We start from the raw sequence: 16483 nt of genomic DNA on the forward strand, positions 1-16483 counted from the left end.
GTTTCGGGGAGGTGGATACCATCAGGACAGACTGTTAGGGGAAAAAAATCCCCCAATATAGCAGAAATTACTCACATTTTTTGAGTAGTTTGTTGGAAAAGAAAGAAAGAAAGAAAAAAAAAAGAAAACCAATAACAGCCTAAATCTTGAAAAAAGAACAACAAAACCAAAATTAGATTTTTAAAAAAAGATGTGTTTACTTTATTTATTACATATGAGTGCTTTACAGAAGAGGGCAGCACATCTCATTACAGATGGTTGTGAGCCACCATGTGGTTGCTGGGAATTGAACTCAGGACCTCTGGAAGTGTAGGTGGCTCTCTTAACCACTGAGCCATCTCTCCAGCCCCCAAAATTAGATTTTAAATGTGACAAAATTTCAATGTTTTACAAAATGAAAAAAGATTTCATGTTACTATTCTTTCTAGTTTTTCTGTATATTTGAAATTTTTATAGCAAAAGTAATGTTAAAATTTAAGATTGAGCCGGGCGTGGTGGCGCAGGCCTTTAATCCCAGCACTAGGGGGGCAAAGGCAGGAGGATCACTGTGAGTTCAAGGCCAGCCTGGTCTACAAAGCAAGTTCAGGATAGCTAAGGCTACACAGAGAAACCCTGTCTCGAAAAACCAAAAAATAAAAACAAAAACAAACAAACAAAAAAGACTGAGGGCTGGAGAGATGGCTCAGCCGTTAAAGGCTAGGCTCACAACCAAAAATATGAGTTTGGTTCCCAGCACCCATGGCTGTCTCTCCATCCACTAAGGGAAAAAGAAAGAAGAAGGAGGAGGAGGAGGAGGAGGAAGAAGAGGAAGAAGAAGAAGAAGAAGAAGAAGAAGAAGAAGAAGAAGAAGAAAGGAGAAGAAGGAGAAGAAGAAGAAGAAGAAGAAGAAGAAGAAGAAGAAGAAGAAAGGAGAAGGAGAAGAAGAAGAAGGAGAAGAAGAAAAGAAGAAGATTGAAAATCACTGTTGTCCTTACCTTTCTTTAGAAAGGAGACACCAGAGGAAGCAAAAATGGAACAGTTACTGTAGGTTTTGCAATGTTTATAACGAAGTCTCACAGGTTCCATTTTGTAGTACTGTAGAGTCATGATAGCTGTTCAAATCTGGGCAATGGAGCAAACATTTTGGAAGCAAGACGCTTTGCGTTGGAGTTAAGTAAAATAAAAATTTCTACAAATAGAAGGATCTTTAAGTATCCCACTAACACTGGCGAGAGAAACCGAGTGAAATAACAAATCAGTCTCAACAAATGGCCTAGGCTTGTGTGCGGTTCATGACGGTGAACTAGAGCTGTCGAGCCCAGAACTTACAAACAGGGTGGATGCCACCCTCCGGGCTACAGGTGGAAATGTAGTTGTGTAGTGGGTGAATTCTTAAGAGAGAGCAGTGGTTCAAATAAGCCGGGTTTCATCCATGAGATCAAGAGTAGAGGGGCAGTCACCAGCCACTCACTGGGTCAGTTATGTGAAACTTGTACTCCACTTGGAAATGGATGGTGCCAAGCGGAGGATGCTGTTGGGATGGGGACTGCTTTCGGCTATAGACACAGGGAGGCAGCCCAGTGGGATGCTCCCACGTTGGCCCGGTCCATAGACTTGAAAGCTGGAAGTCGTGGGTTTCTTTTCCACCACTGGACCAGGACGCCAGGCCGGAGGCTGTGGGCGAGCTATCGATTGAGCCCACGCGCATTGCTTTAGAGGTCGAAAACGGAGAAAGAACAGACTCCCTAGGAGACTTTAAGTACCTTGGGTTTCCAGAGTCCACGCAAGCGCACTCCGCTTTCTCACATTGGCCAGCGCGCAGGCGCCCACGCAACTCGGCCGACTTCCGCTGTAAACCCAGGGGCTGCGGCGGGCCGCTTCTGCTTCCGGGTCACGCCTTGACAGCGGCTTCCCGGACCGGTCTGCCCCGCGGCTCGGTGAGTGCGACCGTGGGTGCGGGACGGTGTGAAGCCGGGTCCCCGGGCCGGGAGCTCCGCAGCCAGTTAACGCCCCTTCGCCGCCTGCCCGGGCTGCGGGCCGCCGTTCCCGGTCTTACCGGGTGGCGGGGGCGAACACTGGCCGGTGTCCGAGGCCCCCGGGTGCAGGTTGAGGCTCCCGGACTCCCCCAGTTGCTGCGAGCGCCCGGGGGTCTCCGCCGCAGGGGACTCCGCAGCCCTGGCATTTCGTGCCCTCGTCGCCGCCCCTGGGCTCGGCCAAGCCCGGCGGCCGCGAGCCTCCCGCGGCCCATATGGTGGGGTTGGGAGCCTCCCCGCGGGGGCGAGGTCCAGGCCGGCTGCCCAGGGCAGGAGCGGTTGGGTGTGCTGAGTGTCTTTATGCATTGCTTAAAAAACAGAAAAGGAAAAAAAAAAGTGTCCTAAACCCGGCCTGGTGGCGCACGCCTTTAATTCCAGCACTTGGGAGGCAGAGGCAGGAGGATAGCTGTGAGTTTGAGGCCAGCCTGGTCTACAAAGCGAGTCTAGGACAACCAGGGCTACACAGAGAAACCCTGTCCCCAAACACCCGCCCCCCCCCCAAAGGTGTCCTTTGTACATTCCATAGGGAAAGAAAACAGGGCATGGGGCGCATAAGCCCCAGCTGAGGCTCAAACTGAAGGATTGTCGTCCGTGGGGCGGCGAGGTAGATTATCCTTGGTCCATCCTGACTGCGGATGCTAGCCTCTCTCGGTTTCACCTGGAGCTTGAGAGTAGTTTAGAGTTCTTAGCCTGGACTCCCCGAAGACCCGTAAAATGAGTGCAGGGTTTATTAGTTTCATCTGTTTAACCAGAAATGTAACAGAACCACAGCAGCCCAAGCCTTCAGCTATTGATGGCCCGGGTTCTGCCCGCACCGTTGTTGGAACCGGAATTCAAACACAATTTTGTGCCCCTCCCCCCACCACCATGCTTTTGTTTGCTTCGCTTCAAAGTCTAAGGCACAGATCTTTGTCTCTGATGGTCTGTGTGTGTGTGTGTGTGTGTGTGTGTGTGTGTGTGTGTGTGTGTGTGTGTGTATTTTGAGTGCTAGGAACTGAAAAGGATATGCCAAATTCTACCAAGCCTTGTATACCTTTGAGACAAACATAAATGGCTATTGATTAGAAAAAAACAAAAAAACAAAACAAAACAAAAAATTTTATACTATACTATCTAATGATAAAGGGATACCCCATCACAAAAGCAAATATATATTACAAAATTAACAAAACTATTTTTCAGGTTTGTGCTCTACGTGGTTGCATGTGTAATTACAAAAAATTATTATGCTCCAAAGTGGAAGTTTTTGCTTCTGGGTCACACCTAGACAGCAACTTTCCTGACCCAGGCGTTTGTGAGTGCAGACCTGGAAAGTGTGAGGCCAAGTCAAATACTGGTTTAACAAATGAATATTGAGGACCATCATGTACCAGGCACTACTTTAAAAATCCTCCTGCTATCTTTACTCTTGGGGTGAGGGTTGGTATTTTAATAAAAACACAGATTCCTAAGCAAATACACCAAGGAATTAGGCCTGCTTCCTATACTTTTTCTCCAGTTTTTGATCGGTGCTTTTTTTCTGTAAAAATGCATCACTTTGTTAGCTGTCATTTGAAGATTTGTCACTTAACACTCTTTTTTTTTTTTTTTTTTTTTTTTGGTTTTGGGTTTGGTTTTTCGAGACAGGGTTTCTCTGTGTAGCCTTGGCTGTCCTGGACTCACTTTGTAGACCAGGCTGGCCTCGAACTCAGTCATCCGCCTGCTTCTGCCTCCCAAGTGCTGAGATTAAGGGTGTGTGCCACTACACCTGGCCACTTAACACATTTTACGTAGTTTTAACACTTTTATCATAGTTGAATCTATGTATGTTGAATTATTTTCTCTTACCCTAGAATTCTCCACTATAAAGCAGTTTCAACGCAGTTACACACCTATATTTCTCAGGCATGTTGACTAGCTAATTATTAAAATGTTTTTATTTTGAATTGCTTATTTCCTATAACTGAAGCATATTTTATTGGTCTGAACTGTAAAAATATGTTGATTCCAGAGCGGTTATACGCTCACTTTTCTTCCTTAATTTAGAATGTTACTTTATTTCTTGCTTTGTGTCTATTTGAAAATATTTGAAAATGTTTCACAGGTGACTTATCATCAGGATAATGTCTGTCCCCTAGCCTCCCTGGCCCCACAGCTACCAGGCGTCTTCCCACTCTGCCAAGCAGCCCACATTTGTTAAATGTCCACATTGTGTGTGATGTGGTGGTTGGCTTTGCCAAGCAGAGAAACAATGTTATGTGCATAAGTATATTGTAAGGCAAATATGTAAGGAACCCGAAGGTGGGTACCGAAAATAAATAACGATAGTCTGGAGAAGGAAAAGTGTTTCATTTTATCTTCAGCCTTCAGGAACTCTTCCTTCTTGCTAGGCCTGTAGACCAAGCTCTGCTCTAGGAGCATCTTAGAACCACACTTCTTAGGGAGATCTTGCCCCAGTCACCTCAGCAAGGACCTGAGGACGTGCATATCCGGGTTTTCTTAACATCCTAGCGACACTGTAGTCTAGGGCATTCCTGTTCCAGGAGGAGCAGTAATTAATCACTGATTAATCCCTGGTCTCCCTGAAGTCGGCTTTGATCGTGGGAAGCCCTCAGAAAACGCTCAGCCCTAAGGAGACGTATGCTCAGCGACCCCGCGCCCACCTGAACGCGTTCGTTTCAGGCAGTTTGGAGCATGTGACCGCCCTCTGAGCCTTGATGAGTTCCAGCATGTGGTATGTCATGCAGACCGTTCAGAGCAAGTACTCCCTCTCCGAGCGCCTGATCCGAACAATCGCTGCCATCCGCTCCTTCCCACACGACAACGTGGAGGACCTCATCCGAGGGGTGAGTGGGCTGGTCCTCGCAGGGCAACCTTTGAGGGGAGCTTGGAGGTCCCTGCCGAATCCCAGGAGGTGTTCCCGCTGCACCCTTGACTTAGCACATGCTCCGTGTTCGTCAGTGTTCTCAGTCTGAGCGCTAAACTACGGTCTCTAACTTTTGCTTCACCCGCTTCTCCCTCTCACTTTATGCCTCTCGTGTTCTTCTTTGTAAAATGTATTCTAGATAACCCTACTCTTGCCATTCTTTTTTGGTTTGGTTTTGTAAGATCTGTCCGGATATGAGGCATGCACATATGTGAAAGCCATGCAGCCTGGAGTCCTGTACACATGTTTTACTGAGGCTAGCAGGAGGCAAGCACAGGGAGGTCAGTTTTTCAATCCGTGGAGGTCCCCCTCAAATCCGGGTCACCCTGACTACGTGGAGAGAGTTCGGTCTCCCGTGTGGTTACTACAGCTGCCGGTTTTAGTTCCGTAGAAGACACGGTCCCCTAAACTGTGTAGTGATTACAGACTAAGAACATTAGAGACTGGAGAGGTGGCTCAGTGAGGGAGAGGCTGCAGCTCCCAACCACCTGTAACTGTAGCTCCAGGGCATCTGACGCCCTCTTCTGACCTCATGTGCAGAAACTTAGGCAGGAAGACACATACATGTGTTTAAAAATAAGTCTTTTTTTTTTTTTTTTTTTTTTTTAAGAAAAGAAATCCTTTTTCGGAACTCTAAGTACTACCGCAGATGGTCTGTTACACGCCTGGTGCCCAGGAAGTCCTGGTGCCTTCCCCCTTTGAAGAGATGGTACAGAGTGGTGTGCCGTGTAGTTACTTCACACTTCACGGTTTGAAACAACTGTAAAGCTCCCTGTCAGCCAGGGTCTGTAGCTGCTTCAGAGCTGCACTCCTGCGGAAGGAAGGCGCAGGGACAGCTCGTCCTCAGCCAAGTGCCTTGCAGAGCACGGTGGTCACAGACTGTAGGCAGCAGTCCAACTTTCCTGCACCCTTTTTTTTTTTAAGATTTATTTATTTATTTCATGTATACAGTGCTGTGCCTGCATGTACACCTGTAGGCCAGAAGGAGGCATCAGATCATAGATGGTTGTGAGCCACCATGTGGTTGCTGGGAATTGAACTCAGGACCTTTGGAAGAGCAGTCAGTGCCCTTAAACTCTGAGCCATCTCCCCACCACCCCTCCTGCAGCCTTTTAAGGTCATGTCCTCAGGGGTGTCCAGGTGGCCATTTCGGCAGGCTGTGTTGTGGAGAAACTCTATAGCTTAGCCTGGGGAGCTGTGCACCAATGCACGCCCGGTGCCTGAGGAAGCTGTGGTCTCCCGTGAGGGGCTGGGAGTCAAACCCAGGTCCTTCACAAGAACCAGCGCTCTTACCGACTGAGCCGAGTCTCCAGCGCTGGTCTGGGGAGCTGCCTTCCTTGTCTTCCTATTCAGTCTCCCCTTGCCTGGAGGACTGGCACTCATTATGGAAGTAATAGGTGCCTGTAGTCGAAGCACGCTCAGGCTGGGGGCCCTTCTCCATCCGGTCACTTGTGTGTCCTCTGACCCCTTCCCGCAGGGAGCAGATGTCAACTGCACGCACGGCACCCTGAAGCCCCTGCACTGTGCCTGCATGGTGTCGGACGCCGACTGTGTGGAGTTACTCCTGGGAAAGGGAGCGGAGGTGAGTGACACCCTCAGCGCACTGACGCTCATGAGTCACAGAAGCTTGGCCTTCGTGTTTTCTTAAACTTCCCTTCGCGCCTTGCAGCTTACTTTGTAATCCGCGGTGGCCCTGGCATGTACGTCACTAAAGGAAGGCGTGCCCGTGAATCCATGAAATGAGTCTAAGGATTTTCTCCCTTTGCGTTTCCCCTTCAGTGAAGCTGGACATGGCTCCGAGGAGGAGTTTTATTTCTCTTTCCCTCCCAGCCTACCTCCTGGGGGCTGTTAGCGTTTCCACTGCCTCCTCCGCTGCTGACGATCCAGTTACCATAGGTACAGAGGCTTCTCAACGCTCATCAGCGCTAGCCATGTGAGATGACTCTCGGGGTGTCAGTCATGAGGCCATCCCTACCCCAGTGTCTGGCCGCTTGTGCTCTTTTGTTGCCCACTAGTTGTTTTTAATATAGCTTGGTCTTACCTTCTTTGTAATGTATCTTAAGATAAAAGCCAAGATTAATTTTTGAAAGTAGACTCTTCTTGGCTTTGGCATGCGGCAACACAGTGTAAAGAATGGTTATTTAAAGGGATAGACCCTGAGCCAGGCATGATGGGAACAGCCCATCTGCGATCCCAGCACTGTGAGGGGTGAGTCGGGACTGTGAGGCGTGACCAGCTTGGGTATAAAACAAGACTGTCTGAAGCCGACCACTGCTCCTCCCCCAAACACCCCTGGAACCAGATTTCCTAATTCCATTTCCAGCATGGGTGCTTCCAGATATGTGACTTGAACAGGCTCCTTCAGCCCTTCCTTTGCCTCAGTTTCCCCATCTATCAGGAGGGCATGCAGGATGGGTGAAAGTGTTTGGATTGCCAGCTTGCAGCCATCACTAAGTACATGACAAATGAATCTAGCGGCTTTGCTGTTGGTGAGCAGTCTTGAATGTGGTGCATGCTGAGGTGCTGATCTGCATCAGACAAGCCATCAGGCCACTGTGCAGTCCCAAACACACTGGGCAGTAAGCTGAAGAGCCGAGTCCTAGCGTACCATCCTCATATGGCCATGATGTTCCCTGCTTAGCACTAGCTAGGTTCTAATTTCGTAATTAAACCTGCTTATGTAGGTGACCCTGAAGTGAAAAACCGGTTATACTGTGAGCAAATAATACCAGTGACCAAAATGAGAGCGAGGCTTAACAAAATAAAACGGCAACTCCATTAAATGGTTTGGTTTTGCTCTATTGCATTGTATGGTATAAAGAAGATCTTAATGATAGTTTCAGAGAGGCAGCTGCCATTTCAGCCCTGGCAATGTGTGCTGCTCCTGCCTCATGAGTTCATCTGCGTTCTCTGTGGGGCGAACAGAGCACAACAAAGCTGCAAGCACAGAGTTTTGACTTTATTATTTTTCTCTCTGGTTTCTATTAATCACAGGATACAGAAAGTGTCAGGGTAAAATAGAATTTCTTCAAGAGCAGTATTGAAGACTTGGACTTCATCTTTGTTAGCATATAAGCAGCTTCATAAGCCTGCCTTCAGTTTGCTTAGCAACTGATGATGTCATCACCTCCCGCCACCAGACTACAAAGGGCCACCTCTCTTGCATTCCTCTCTTGCACTCTCCTTTAAGAGGCCCCTCTTGCCCTTACTCTCTCTCTGTCTCTGGCCCCACCTAGACGCTAACTCCTCTCCCCTTCTCTCCCCACACTTCTACAATAAATCTCTGCATATTCACGCATCTGTTGTGTGCCATCTCATTTTTAATCCTAACAGTCGTCCCGTCCTCACTCCCCACTCTATGGCAGAGATGCTCATAAGTAGAGAAGTGGATGCTGCAGTCCTGCCAGCTGGGCATATGCAGACGGTTCCTGTATCACCAAGACTTCCGGGGAATTCCACATTACCTTATTGTTGAGAGCATTTCATGGCAAAGACAGTGGAGAAATAAGTGCAGGATTCTTCGCCAGCCTCTCTTCCTCCCAGTAACCTGCCCACTGTAAAACAGGTGCTTCCTTTCTGCAGGTCAATGCCCTGGATGGTTACAATCGAACAGCACTCCACTATGCAGCCGAGAAGGATGAGGCTTGTGTGGAGGTCCTGTTGGAATATGGTGCAAACCCCAATGCACTGGATGGCAACAGAGATACTCCGCTTCACTGGGCAGCCTTTAAGAACAATGCTGAGTGTGTGCGTGCTCTCCTAGAGAGTGGGGCCTCTGTCAATGCCCTGGATTACAACAACGACACACCGCTCAGCTGGGCTGCCATGAAGGGAAACCTCGAGAGTGTCAGCATCCTCCTTGATTATGGTGCTGAGGTCAGAGTCATCAACCTAAAGGGCCAGTCGCCCATCTCCCGCCTGGTGGCCCTGCTAGTTAGAGGACTTGGGACAGAGAAAGAAGACTCCTGCTTCGAGCTCCTCCATAGAGCTGCTGGACACTTTGAATTAAGGAAAAATGGCACCATGCCACGAGAAGTGACCAAAGACCAGCAGCTGTGTGAGAAACTGACTGTGTTGTGCTCAGCACCAGGGACCCTGAAAACCCTCGCCCGCTATGCTGTCCGCCGAAGCCTGGGTCTCCAGTACCTGCCCGACGCAGTGAAGGGGCTCCCGCTGCCAGCGTCACTGAAGGAATACCTGCTGCTCTTAGAGTAGCCTGGAGGAGACCGTTCTGCCGCCATGCAGACAGCTCAGGGTGAGGGTGTCTTTGAATACTGTCTATTTGTTGTGGAACACGGAAAGAGCTTGTTCTGTTGCGTGGTTTATAGATTCTGGAGCAACACATCACATGAGTAATGTATGTACCACCTCCTCTCCCATACCTAGCAACTAAACCATACCAAAAAAAAAAAATCACCTCACTTCTGTTTGCTGTTTTATTGCGTAGTTGCCTTTCTCAGCCCTGCAAAGTACTTGGCAATGTAAGTAGACCTCCCTAGGAAGATGGAAAGTACTCAGAGTGTACGCTTTTCCTTGGGCCAGGGTTTAGCATTGTGAAAGAGTTCCTTCTAAAAGGTTTGAGTTGATCTGAAGTTTAAGAAAAATCACAATTTCAATTAACAAGAATTATGTCCCAAGGATAAATGCTTGAACTTCAAATGGGGTGTAGACTCAGAAGTGGGCATTGAGAAGGCTGGCTCCTTCCTCCTCACAGAAGGAACAACTGGCTTTGCCTGTGAGCTAGTCGTCCCGCAGTGTGATTTCACAGGGGAGGCGGGTATCTTGCTGCTGAGGAGACACAGATTCAGGATTCTCAGCAGCCCGAGGATGTCCAGGCCAGTCTTCTAGTTGCTCTTTTCTGGTGAGCTGAGCATGAGTTCCCTGCACCTTAGACAAAGGTGTCTCTCTAGCAAGGGAGGGTGGGCAGCACCGCCTTTTCCATGGAGCTCCATTCCCTAAGGGTTTGGAGTTGTTGGTTTTTCCCCCCTACTCTTGGAACTTTGCTTTTTATTGAGCTAGAAAATGGTAGGGGAAGTGGAGCTAGGAACAGAATATAAAAGAGTTCCTTTGGGATTGGCCCACCTACCTAAGAAGGCCTGCTTCAGCGAACAGTGTTCTGTGTTCTTAAACTGGATGGAGTTGATTTTGCCCTTGTCATCTGTATGCAAGTTTGGAAAGCACTTTTTAAAAAGCTGGCTGGAGACTACACCCAAATGAATAGGACCTTCTGAGCAGCTAACTCAAAAAGTATGCCTGCCTTTGTCCTTCACTGTTGCTGGGGTTTGCCCATTTGAAAAAAATAAATAATTCTAAAAGCAAATTTGGCAACTTCCAGTTTCTACTTTTCTCTGCTTCCTCTCCTACCCACTTATAAGAAATGGCTTGGCTCTTCAGCGGACCTTTCCTCCTGCAAGTGGCTCTGCGCATGGGTGAACAGGAAAGTTAGGGCATGTATTTTAAAAGCTTCCACCTCCCTCATCTTCCCCAGATGTGAAATACCCGTTTTGATCTTTAGCCTCAGCTTCAGGGTGTAGCTCAGTGATCATAGCACATGACCCACATGCTCAAGTCCCTAGGTTCACTGACCTGCAAAAAACGAGACTAGAGAGATGGCGCAGCTGTGGAGGACTGGGGTCCAGCTCTCAGCACCCACATGGGAGCTCACAACCATCTGTGACCCCAGGTCCAGGGGTCTGATCTCTACAGGCTACTATCTGCAAGCGGTACACTTAAACTCATGTAGGCAAACACATCCATAAAGTAAATGTTTTAAATGAAAAACGTTACAAATTAAGTCTCTAAGGAATCTTTAAAAACACTAAGGCCAAGATTTCACACACATACCCCTACGTGTACTGCTTGGGATTTCTTGAGTTAAGGGCTGGGTTGATTTCAGAGGCTTCTGCAATGTAGCCAGGAGCAAGACCCATGACTGTGGGCTGTGGCTCGCAGCCCAGCAGTTACTAAAGGCCATGCAGGGAGGGAGATTAAAGCTAACACCTGAGCCCTGTCCACCAAGGCTGCACTGGGTCAGAATGGAACTGGGCATCAGCATTCTTGGGTTTTTGTCCTGTTTTTCAGACAGGTTTCTCTCTGTCTGTGTAGCCCTGGCTGTCCTGGTACTTGCTCTGTAGACCAAGCTGGCCTCGAACGCACAGCGATCTGCCCACCTCTGTCTCCCTGAATGGTTCAACAGTCATGCCCCCCCACCACCACCACCTGGCAGCCAGGCTAACTGTGCTGCTGTTCAGCTGGGCCTGTGAACCATGCTGCAGGTGCCCTTCCGTTTCTCACCATTGACACCTATGACATTTGGGTTACCCATTTTCTCAGTCGCCTCATAATTACAGTTGGTGACTGGTACCACACCCAGCCACCCAACACAGATGGAATGTACTTAATAGGTTATTTTTCCTTTTAAGGGGTCTTTGTTTACTTTTTTTTTTTTTTTTTCAGATTTCTTTGAGATCCTAAAACACTACTCTCTTTGAAGTGTCATTTTTCTTGTGATTCGTTTTCCACCTGTCCTTTCTCTTTCCACCATTTTCTCAAAGAAACAAGTGCTTGGATTAACAAGGGGAAGGAGCCTGTGAAACAGTGGCAGTTGGCACTTGTGTCCTGGTGTGTGTGGCTCTCCTTCCCCCTCCTTCTGTAGGCTGCATGGCTCTTTGGGTTTGGGTAGCATGGTAAGGCACAGAAGGGTTTGACTGGGACCAGAGAGATGGTGCTGCAGCTAAGGGCGCTGTTGCTTTTGCAGAGAGAGGCCCGGGGCTCAGTTCCCAGAACCCACAGGTTCCAGGGTATCTGACACCCTCTTCTGACCTCTGTGGGCAGCAGGCAGGCATGTGGTGCACACACAGACAAACAGAAAAACACTCATATGCACTACACATAAAGTAAAATAAATCTTTTAGAAAGACTTTGAGATAAGGTTTCTCTGTGTGGCCCTGGCTGTCCTGGAGCAAACTCTGTAGAATGACCTGGCTTTGAACTCACACAACAGATATGCCTGCCTTTGTCTCCTGAGTGCTTGGATTAAAGGCATGCACCACCATACCTGGGCTTTTAAAAAAAAATTATTTATTTATTTATTTATTTATTGTTTTTATGGTTTTTTGAGACAGGGTTTCTCTGTGTAGCCTTGACTGTCCCGGACTCACTTTGTAGACCAGGCTGGCCTTGAACTCACAGCAATTCACCTGGCTCTGCTTCCCGAGTGCTGGGATTAAAGGCGTGCGCCACCACACCCAGCAAAAAAAATTTTTTAAAGATCAGTTTGACTCCCAGTTTAGTTAGGCTCTAGAACCTAGGAGACATTAATCACTCAGACAGTGTCCTCATCTCTGAAGAACTGTCAGCACGCCCCCTCATAAAGCTATTTTTGGGACTCAATGGTAACGTGTACAACACCTAACACAGCACTTGGTGTTTTATGTTAATTTCTCTGGCCTTTAAAGAACGCCAGCAAGCACTGGGCTGCCTTGAGTTCTGACTCTGGCCGTAGCCTGTTTAGAACGGCCGTGAAGCTGTAAAGTAGGACTACAGGCAGCCAGAGCCCTGCCGCAGCAATGCCACGCGTCTCCTCCTGCGTCAGCAGGCAAGAGGCGAGCTCTGGGCTGGGAGAAAGAGGCATGTGTGTGACTGAGAGTCACAGTTGGCTGTGTGGAGGCTAATCTTCAAATTAAAAATAGCACGCTCTCCTGTCAACCTGGGGTACTGTTTACAGGCTCATCCTGAGGCTCAGCTGTAGTGGACACGTCAGTGCTGTGGAACAGAAGACAGATTTCAGCTGAGTAAGAGTCAACATCTTTCCAAACAGCCCACCAACACAGCCCAGAACTTGGTGTCTCTGTCATCCAGACTTCCAAGATAAACATGTCTTTCCCATGAAGGAAGTGTCAGATGGAGTCTGGCTTTCATCTAGAAAGGGCTGGAAAGAATGCTGAGCTCCGCAGAGATTGTGGGATGGCTAGAAAAAAGTGAGCCTGGGTAATGGGTATATGACCAAGAAATAAACCATAATTTCCTGCTCGGAGACAGGCTCACCATCTTGGCTGCAGAGCATGACAGACTAGTGGGGCATGGGGCTGAGGGCCAGTACCCTGTGTCCTGGGTGTACCAAGAGATGCTTCACTGTTCACTGTATACACCAAGAGACGGCTAAGAAAACAAACAAGAAACCCCAACAAACAGAAGTGCACGTGACAGTCACATGTGCTGTTCTCTCAGGAGTTCTGTCCAGGTGCAGACACAGGGCTGATACCATTACACCCCGCCTGTGGAGATAAGAGCAAGAGCAGCCAGATCGCCATGAGTTTCAGGCCAGCCTGGTCTACAAAGTTGAGTCCAGGACAGCCAAGGCTAACACAGAGAGACCCTATCTTGAAGAACCAAAAATAAATAACAAGAGCAGCCCAAAGCACAGTGACCAGCTGGCATTTATTAGTGTAGTTAAACTTCATCACTGTGGTAAAAGTAAAGGGATCTAAAACTCTTTGTTATCACAAAGAAATAAATAAAGCTTACTTTTAGGAGAACTCTGAGTAGCTGGCGTCTAGCGGTACACTAGAGAAGTCCAGCCCGGGTGACAGCTGAAGCTGGGGTACAAGGAGTGGTGAACTACCTAGGAGAGTCCCTCACTGCCCATCCCCCAGCTCCTGGCCACAGCTGATCCTAGCTGCAGGTACACAGTACGAGGAAACCTAGAAGGGTAGAGGCTACAACACTGAGAAATCATGGGCTTAGATCGAGCAGGGCAGGAGCTGGCCATGATCTGATATTTCCCCTCACTCCAGAGAGGTCTAGACAGCAGCTTCACCAGACCGCTTCCTGGAAATGTGCTCCAGGTGGGCGTGGTCAGAGGTGTCCAAGTCAATCTCGTACTTGGCCAGGATTTTGAGGATTGGCCTCAGCTTCAGCCACCACTGTTCTTTGGGGATTCGGTGCCTACAGAGAAATGGAGTAATGGTGGTGTGATATCATTGTACCCCAGTGAACTTCTGCCAAAGGCTAATGGGCAGAAGGTAGGTGAAAGGGGCTGGGTCGAGGGCATAGACACCCACAGGTGTTACTACGAAAAGAAAAGCATTCGAGACAGTGAACAGGCTGCGGAAAGGAGGGCTTGACAGCTGGCAGCAGGGGAGAGCCGTTCTAGAATGTAATGACTTACTCAAAATCTGTTTGGTCCTTTAGCTCAGTCACGGGCTGAAAGACCAGGGCCCTCTTACGCATCCCCAGAACGCAACCTGAGTCCGGAGTATTGGCAAAGATCCGTCCTGGAATAAAGGATGGTCAATTAGTCTCTCCATTAGTCTCTGTAGAGGGGGCTCATCCTCCCGGCTCACGTACCATTGCGGTAACTCTCTTTGATTTTCCCAGACATCCAATTCATAGCCTTGGCACCCATCTTAGTGGCAAAATTCCTGTCAAAGGGAGTTGGGCTTCCACCCTGAGGGGGGAAAATCAGAAAAATTAAAGGGAAAAATCCTAATCAAGTCCAGAGATCTAAATATACAGGAAGAATGGGTCCTGAATTTATAGGGCCATGAAAGTACACTCAGAGACAGTGAAGGGAGCCAGGGGAGCTGGCTGTGCTCAAATGCAGAGGCACTCAGGCAAGGGACTTGGTAATCACACAGCTCTCTTCACTTCACCACTGTCAGATCCCGTTTCAGTCTCGTTGCCTACTTTTCAGTGTGACAGCTGGGCAGTCACCATCGTCACTGATACCAAAATGTCCTCTGTAACACAACCTAGCTGCTCCAGGGAGAACCTCAGAATACTATGTCAGGTTTTCTATGAACTAAGAGAAAGTGGGTAGACAAGTGGGAAAAGGACATAGGATATGCACACACACACACACACACACAACACACACACACACACACACACACACACACACACACACACACACATCTCCAATAACACTCCACCCCCACAGGGGCTGCGCCTTCCCTCAGCCTGAGATATTGGGAATTAGAGAAACGTTTGGTGTTTAAGAGGCATCAGTTGGGCCACCTGGGCCATAGTGCTACTTACAAATGAGGCCTTTCTCCTGAAGCCTGATTAGTGGAGATAGAAGTCAATGCTAACAACTGCCTACACGTGCTCATCACACTCAAGAAAGGAGAAGAGGTGGTGGAGAAAGCATCTTAACCAGGCCAACTCGGCTCTAATTCACATTTGGTAAGAGACCCTGAAAATGTTTTTCTCTCTGGACCCCATTTTCCTCATCACAATCACTGGTTCTCAACTAGAGATCCTCCGGGGGACATCCTCGGGGGCTGTGTTCAGAGATGTTTTGTTAAAATTGAGGGCGAAGGCGGGGAGGTGTGACTGCCTGGATGCTGCTAAGCTCCTACAATGCACAGAGCAGCCACCTAGCAGCAAAGAACTAAGCATGCCCCAATGGCAATGGTGCCAAGGCTGAGGAACCCTGCCCTAAGCAAAGAGGATGGTCATATCTCTAGGGCCACGCTGAATAAGAATGCCCCCATAGGCTCGGATATTTAAACGCTCCATCACCAGGGAGTGGCACTATTAGAAAGGATTAGAAGGATTAGAGGGTGTGGCCTTGTTGGAGGAAGTCTGTCACTGTGGGTGGGCTGTGAGTTTCATAAGCCCGAGCCACGCCTTGTGTCAAGTGTCATTCTCTATTTCAGCCTTCAATCTAGGATGTACCACTCAGCTACCACTGTGGCACGTGCCGTGCCTCCTGCCATGTGTGCAGCCATGTTCCCTGCCATGGTGATAATGAACTAAGCCACTCATCAAATTCTTTCACTTAGGAGACTTGCCTTGGACATGGTGACTGGGCTATGCTTTCTTCCTACCTAGAAGTAACCCATGGTCAAGGTTGTTTTGATGTTATGACCCAACTTTGTTCCACGGTGACAGTGAGGCCTCAGCTGACTGGAGAAAGCCAGTGCGAGCCTGTATTGCTGTTGGGGGCTCTGGGTAACTAGTAAAGGCGTGACTCAGATGTCCCCCTACCTGCTGCATGTGGCCAAGCACATTTTTCCTGCTGTCGAAGATGCCTTTCCCCTCTTCAGAGTACAGGTTGAAAATGAAGTCAGTGGTGTAGTTTTCATTGCATTTCTCATTCCTGCCAGGGAAGCCAGGAGCCCAGGTCCATCCTTACCCTCACCAGGGGAGCCAGAAGCCCCAGTCCATCCTTACCCCACCAGGGGAGCCAGAAGCCCCGGTCCATCCTTACCCCACCAGGGGAGCCAGGAGCCCAGGTCCATCCTTATCCTCACCAGGGAAGCCAGAAGCCCCGGTCCATCCTTACCCCACCAGGGGAGCCAGAAGCCCCGGTCCATCTTTACCCCACCAGGGGAGCCAGGAGCCCAGGTCCATCCTTACCCCCACCAGGGGAGCCAGAAGCCCAGGTCCATCTTTACCCCACCAGGGGAGCCAGGAGCCCAGGTCCATCCTTACCCCCACCAGGGGAGCCAGAAGCCCCGGTCCATCCTTACCCCCACCAGGGGAGCCGGAAGCCCCGGTCCATCCTTACCCCACCAGGGGAGCCAGAAGCCCAGGTCCATCCTTACCCCACCAGGGGAGC

General features: G+C 49.0%; 2 protein-coding genes across 7 annotated transcripts in view; one reads left to right on the top strand and one right to left on the bottom strand.

The window, feature by feature from the left end:
* Positions 1 to 1767: 1767 nt before the first annotated feature.
* On the top strand, positions 1768 to 10237 carry ASB8 (ankyrin repeat and SOCS box containing 8). 3 transcript variants are annotated; one of them, XM_084750663.1, is made up of 4 exons: positions 1768 to 1916; positions 4674 to 4837; positions 6395 to 6499; positions 8500 to 10237. In XM_084750663.1, the coding sequence occupies exons 2-4, from the start codon at positions 4709 to 4711 to the stop codon at positions 9130 to 9132; spliced, it is 867 nt and encodes a 288-aa protein (XP_084606789.1). In that variant the 5' UTR covers positions 1768 to 1916; positions 4674 to 4708; the 3' UTR covers positions 9133 to 10237. The 3 variants fall into 3 exon arrangements, with proteins under 3 accessions (XP_084606789.1, XP_084606790.1, XP_084606791.1); XM_084750664.1 differs by having other exon boundaries at positions 1799 to 1916; positions 4678 to 4837; XM_084750665.1 differs by having other exon boundaries at positions 1827 to 1916; positions 4580 to 4837.
* Positions 10238 to 13337: 3100 nt separating this feature from the next.
* The window catches only part of PFKM (phosphofructokinase, muscle), a 41914-nt gene continuing 38768 nt past the window's right edge, over positions 13338 to 16483 (bottom strand). For all 4 annotated transcript variants that reach the window (XM_084748638.1, XM_084748637.1, XM_084748639.1 and 1 more), the window contains 4 exons: positions 15910 to 16021; positions 14266 to 14365; positions 14087 to 14192; positions 13338 to 13863 (listed from right to left, as the gene is read on the bottom strand). In XM_084748638.1, the coding sequence (XP_084604764.1) occupies positions 13719 to 13863; positions 14087 to 14192; positions 14266 to 14365; positions 15910 to 16021 (463 nt within the window). In that variant the 3' untranslated portion in view covers positions 13338 to 13718. The remainder of the gene's footprint in view (positions 13864 to 14086; positions 14193 to 14265; positions 14366 to 15909; positions 16022 to 16483) is intronic.

This window comes from Acomys minous (assembly GCF_964271855.1).
Source record: "Acomys minous genome assembly, chromosome: 12".
Classification (NCBI taxonomy): Eukaryota; Metazoa; Chordata; class Mammalia; order Rodentia; family Muridae; genus Acomys; species Acomys minous.

Bases quoted from the DNA above. Each gene is read 5' to 3' on its own strand.
- ASB8 (XM_084750663.1), top strand. From the start codon at position 4,709: ATGAGTTCCAGCATGTGGTATGTCATGCAGACCGTTCAGAGCAAGTAC. The intron at 4,838-6,394 runs GTGAGTGGGCTG...CCCTTCCCGCAG, and splicing joins TGGAGGACCTCATCCGAGGG to GGAGCAGATGTCAACTGCAC. The intron at 6,500-8,499 runs GTGAGTGACACC...TCCTTTCTGCAG, and splicing joins TCCTGGGAAAGGGAGCGGAG to GTCAATGCCCTGGATGGTTA.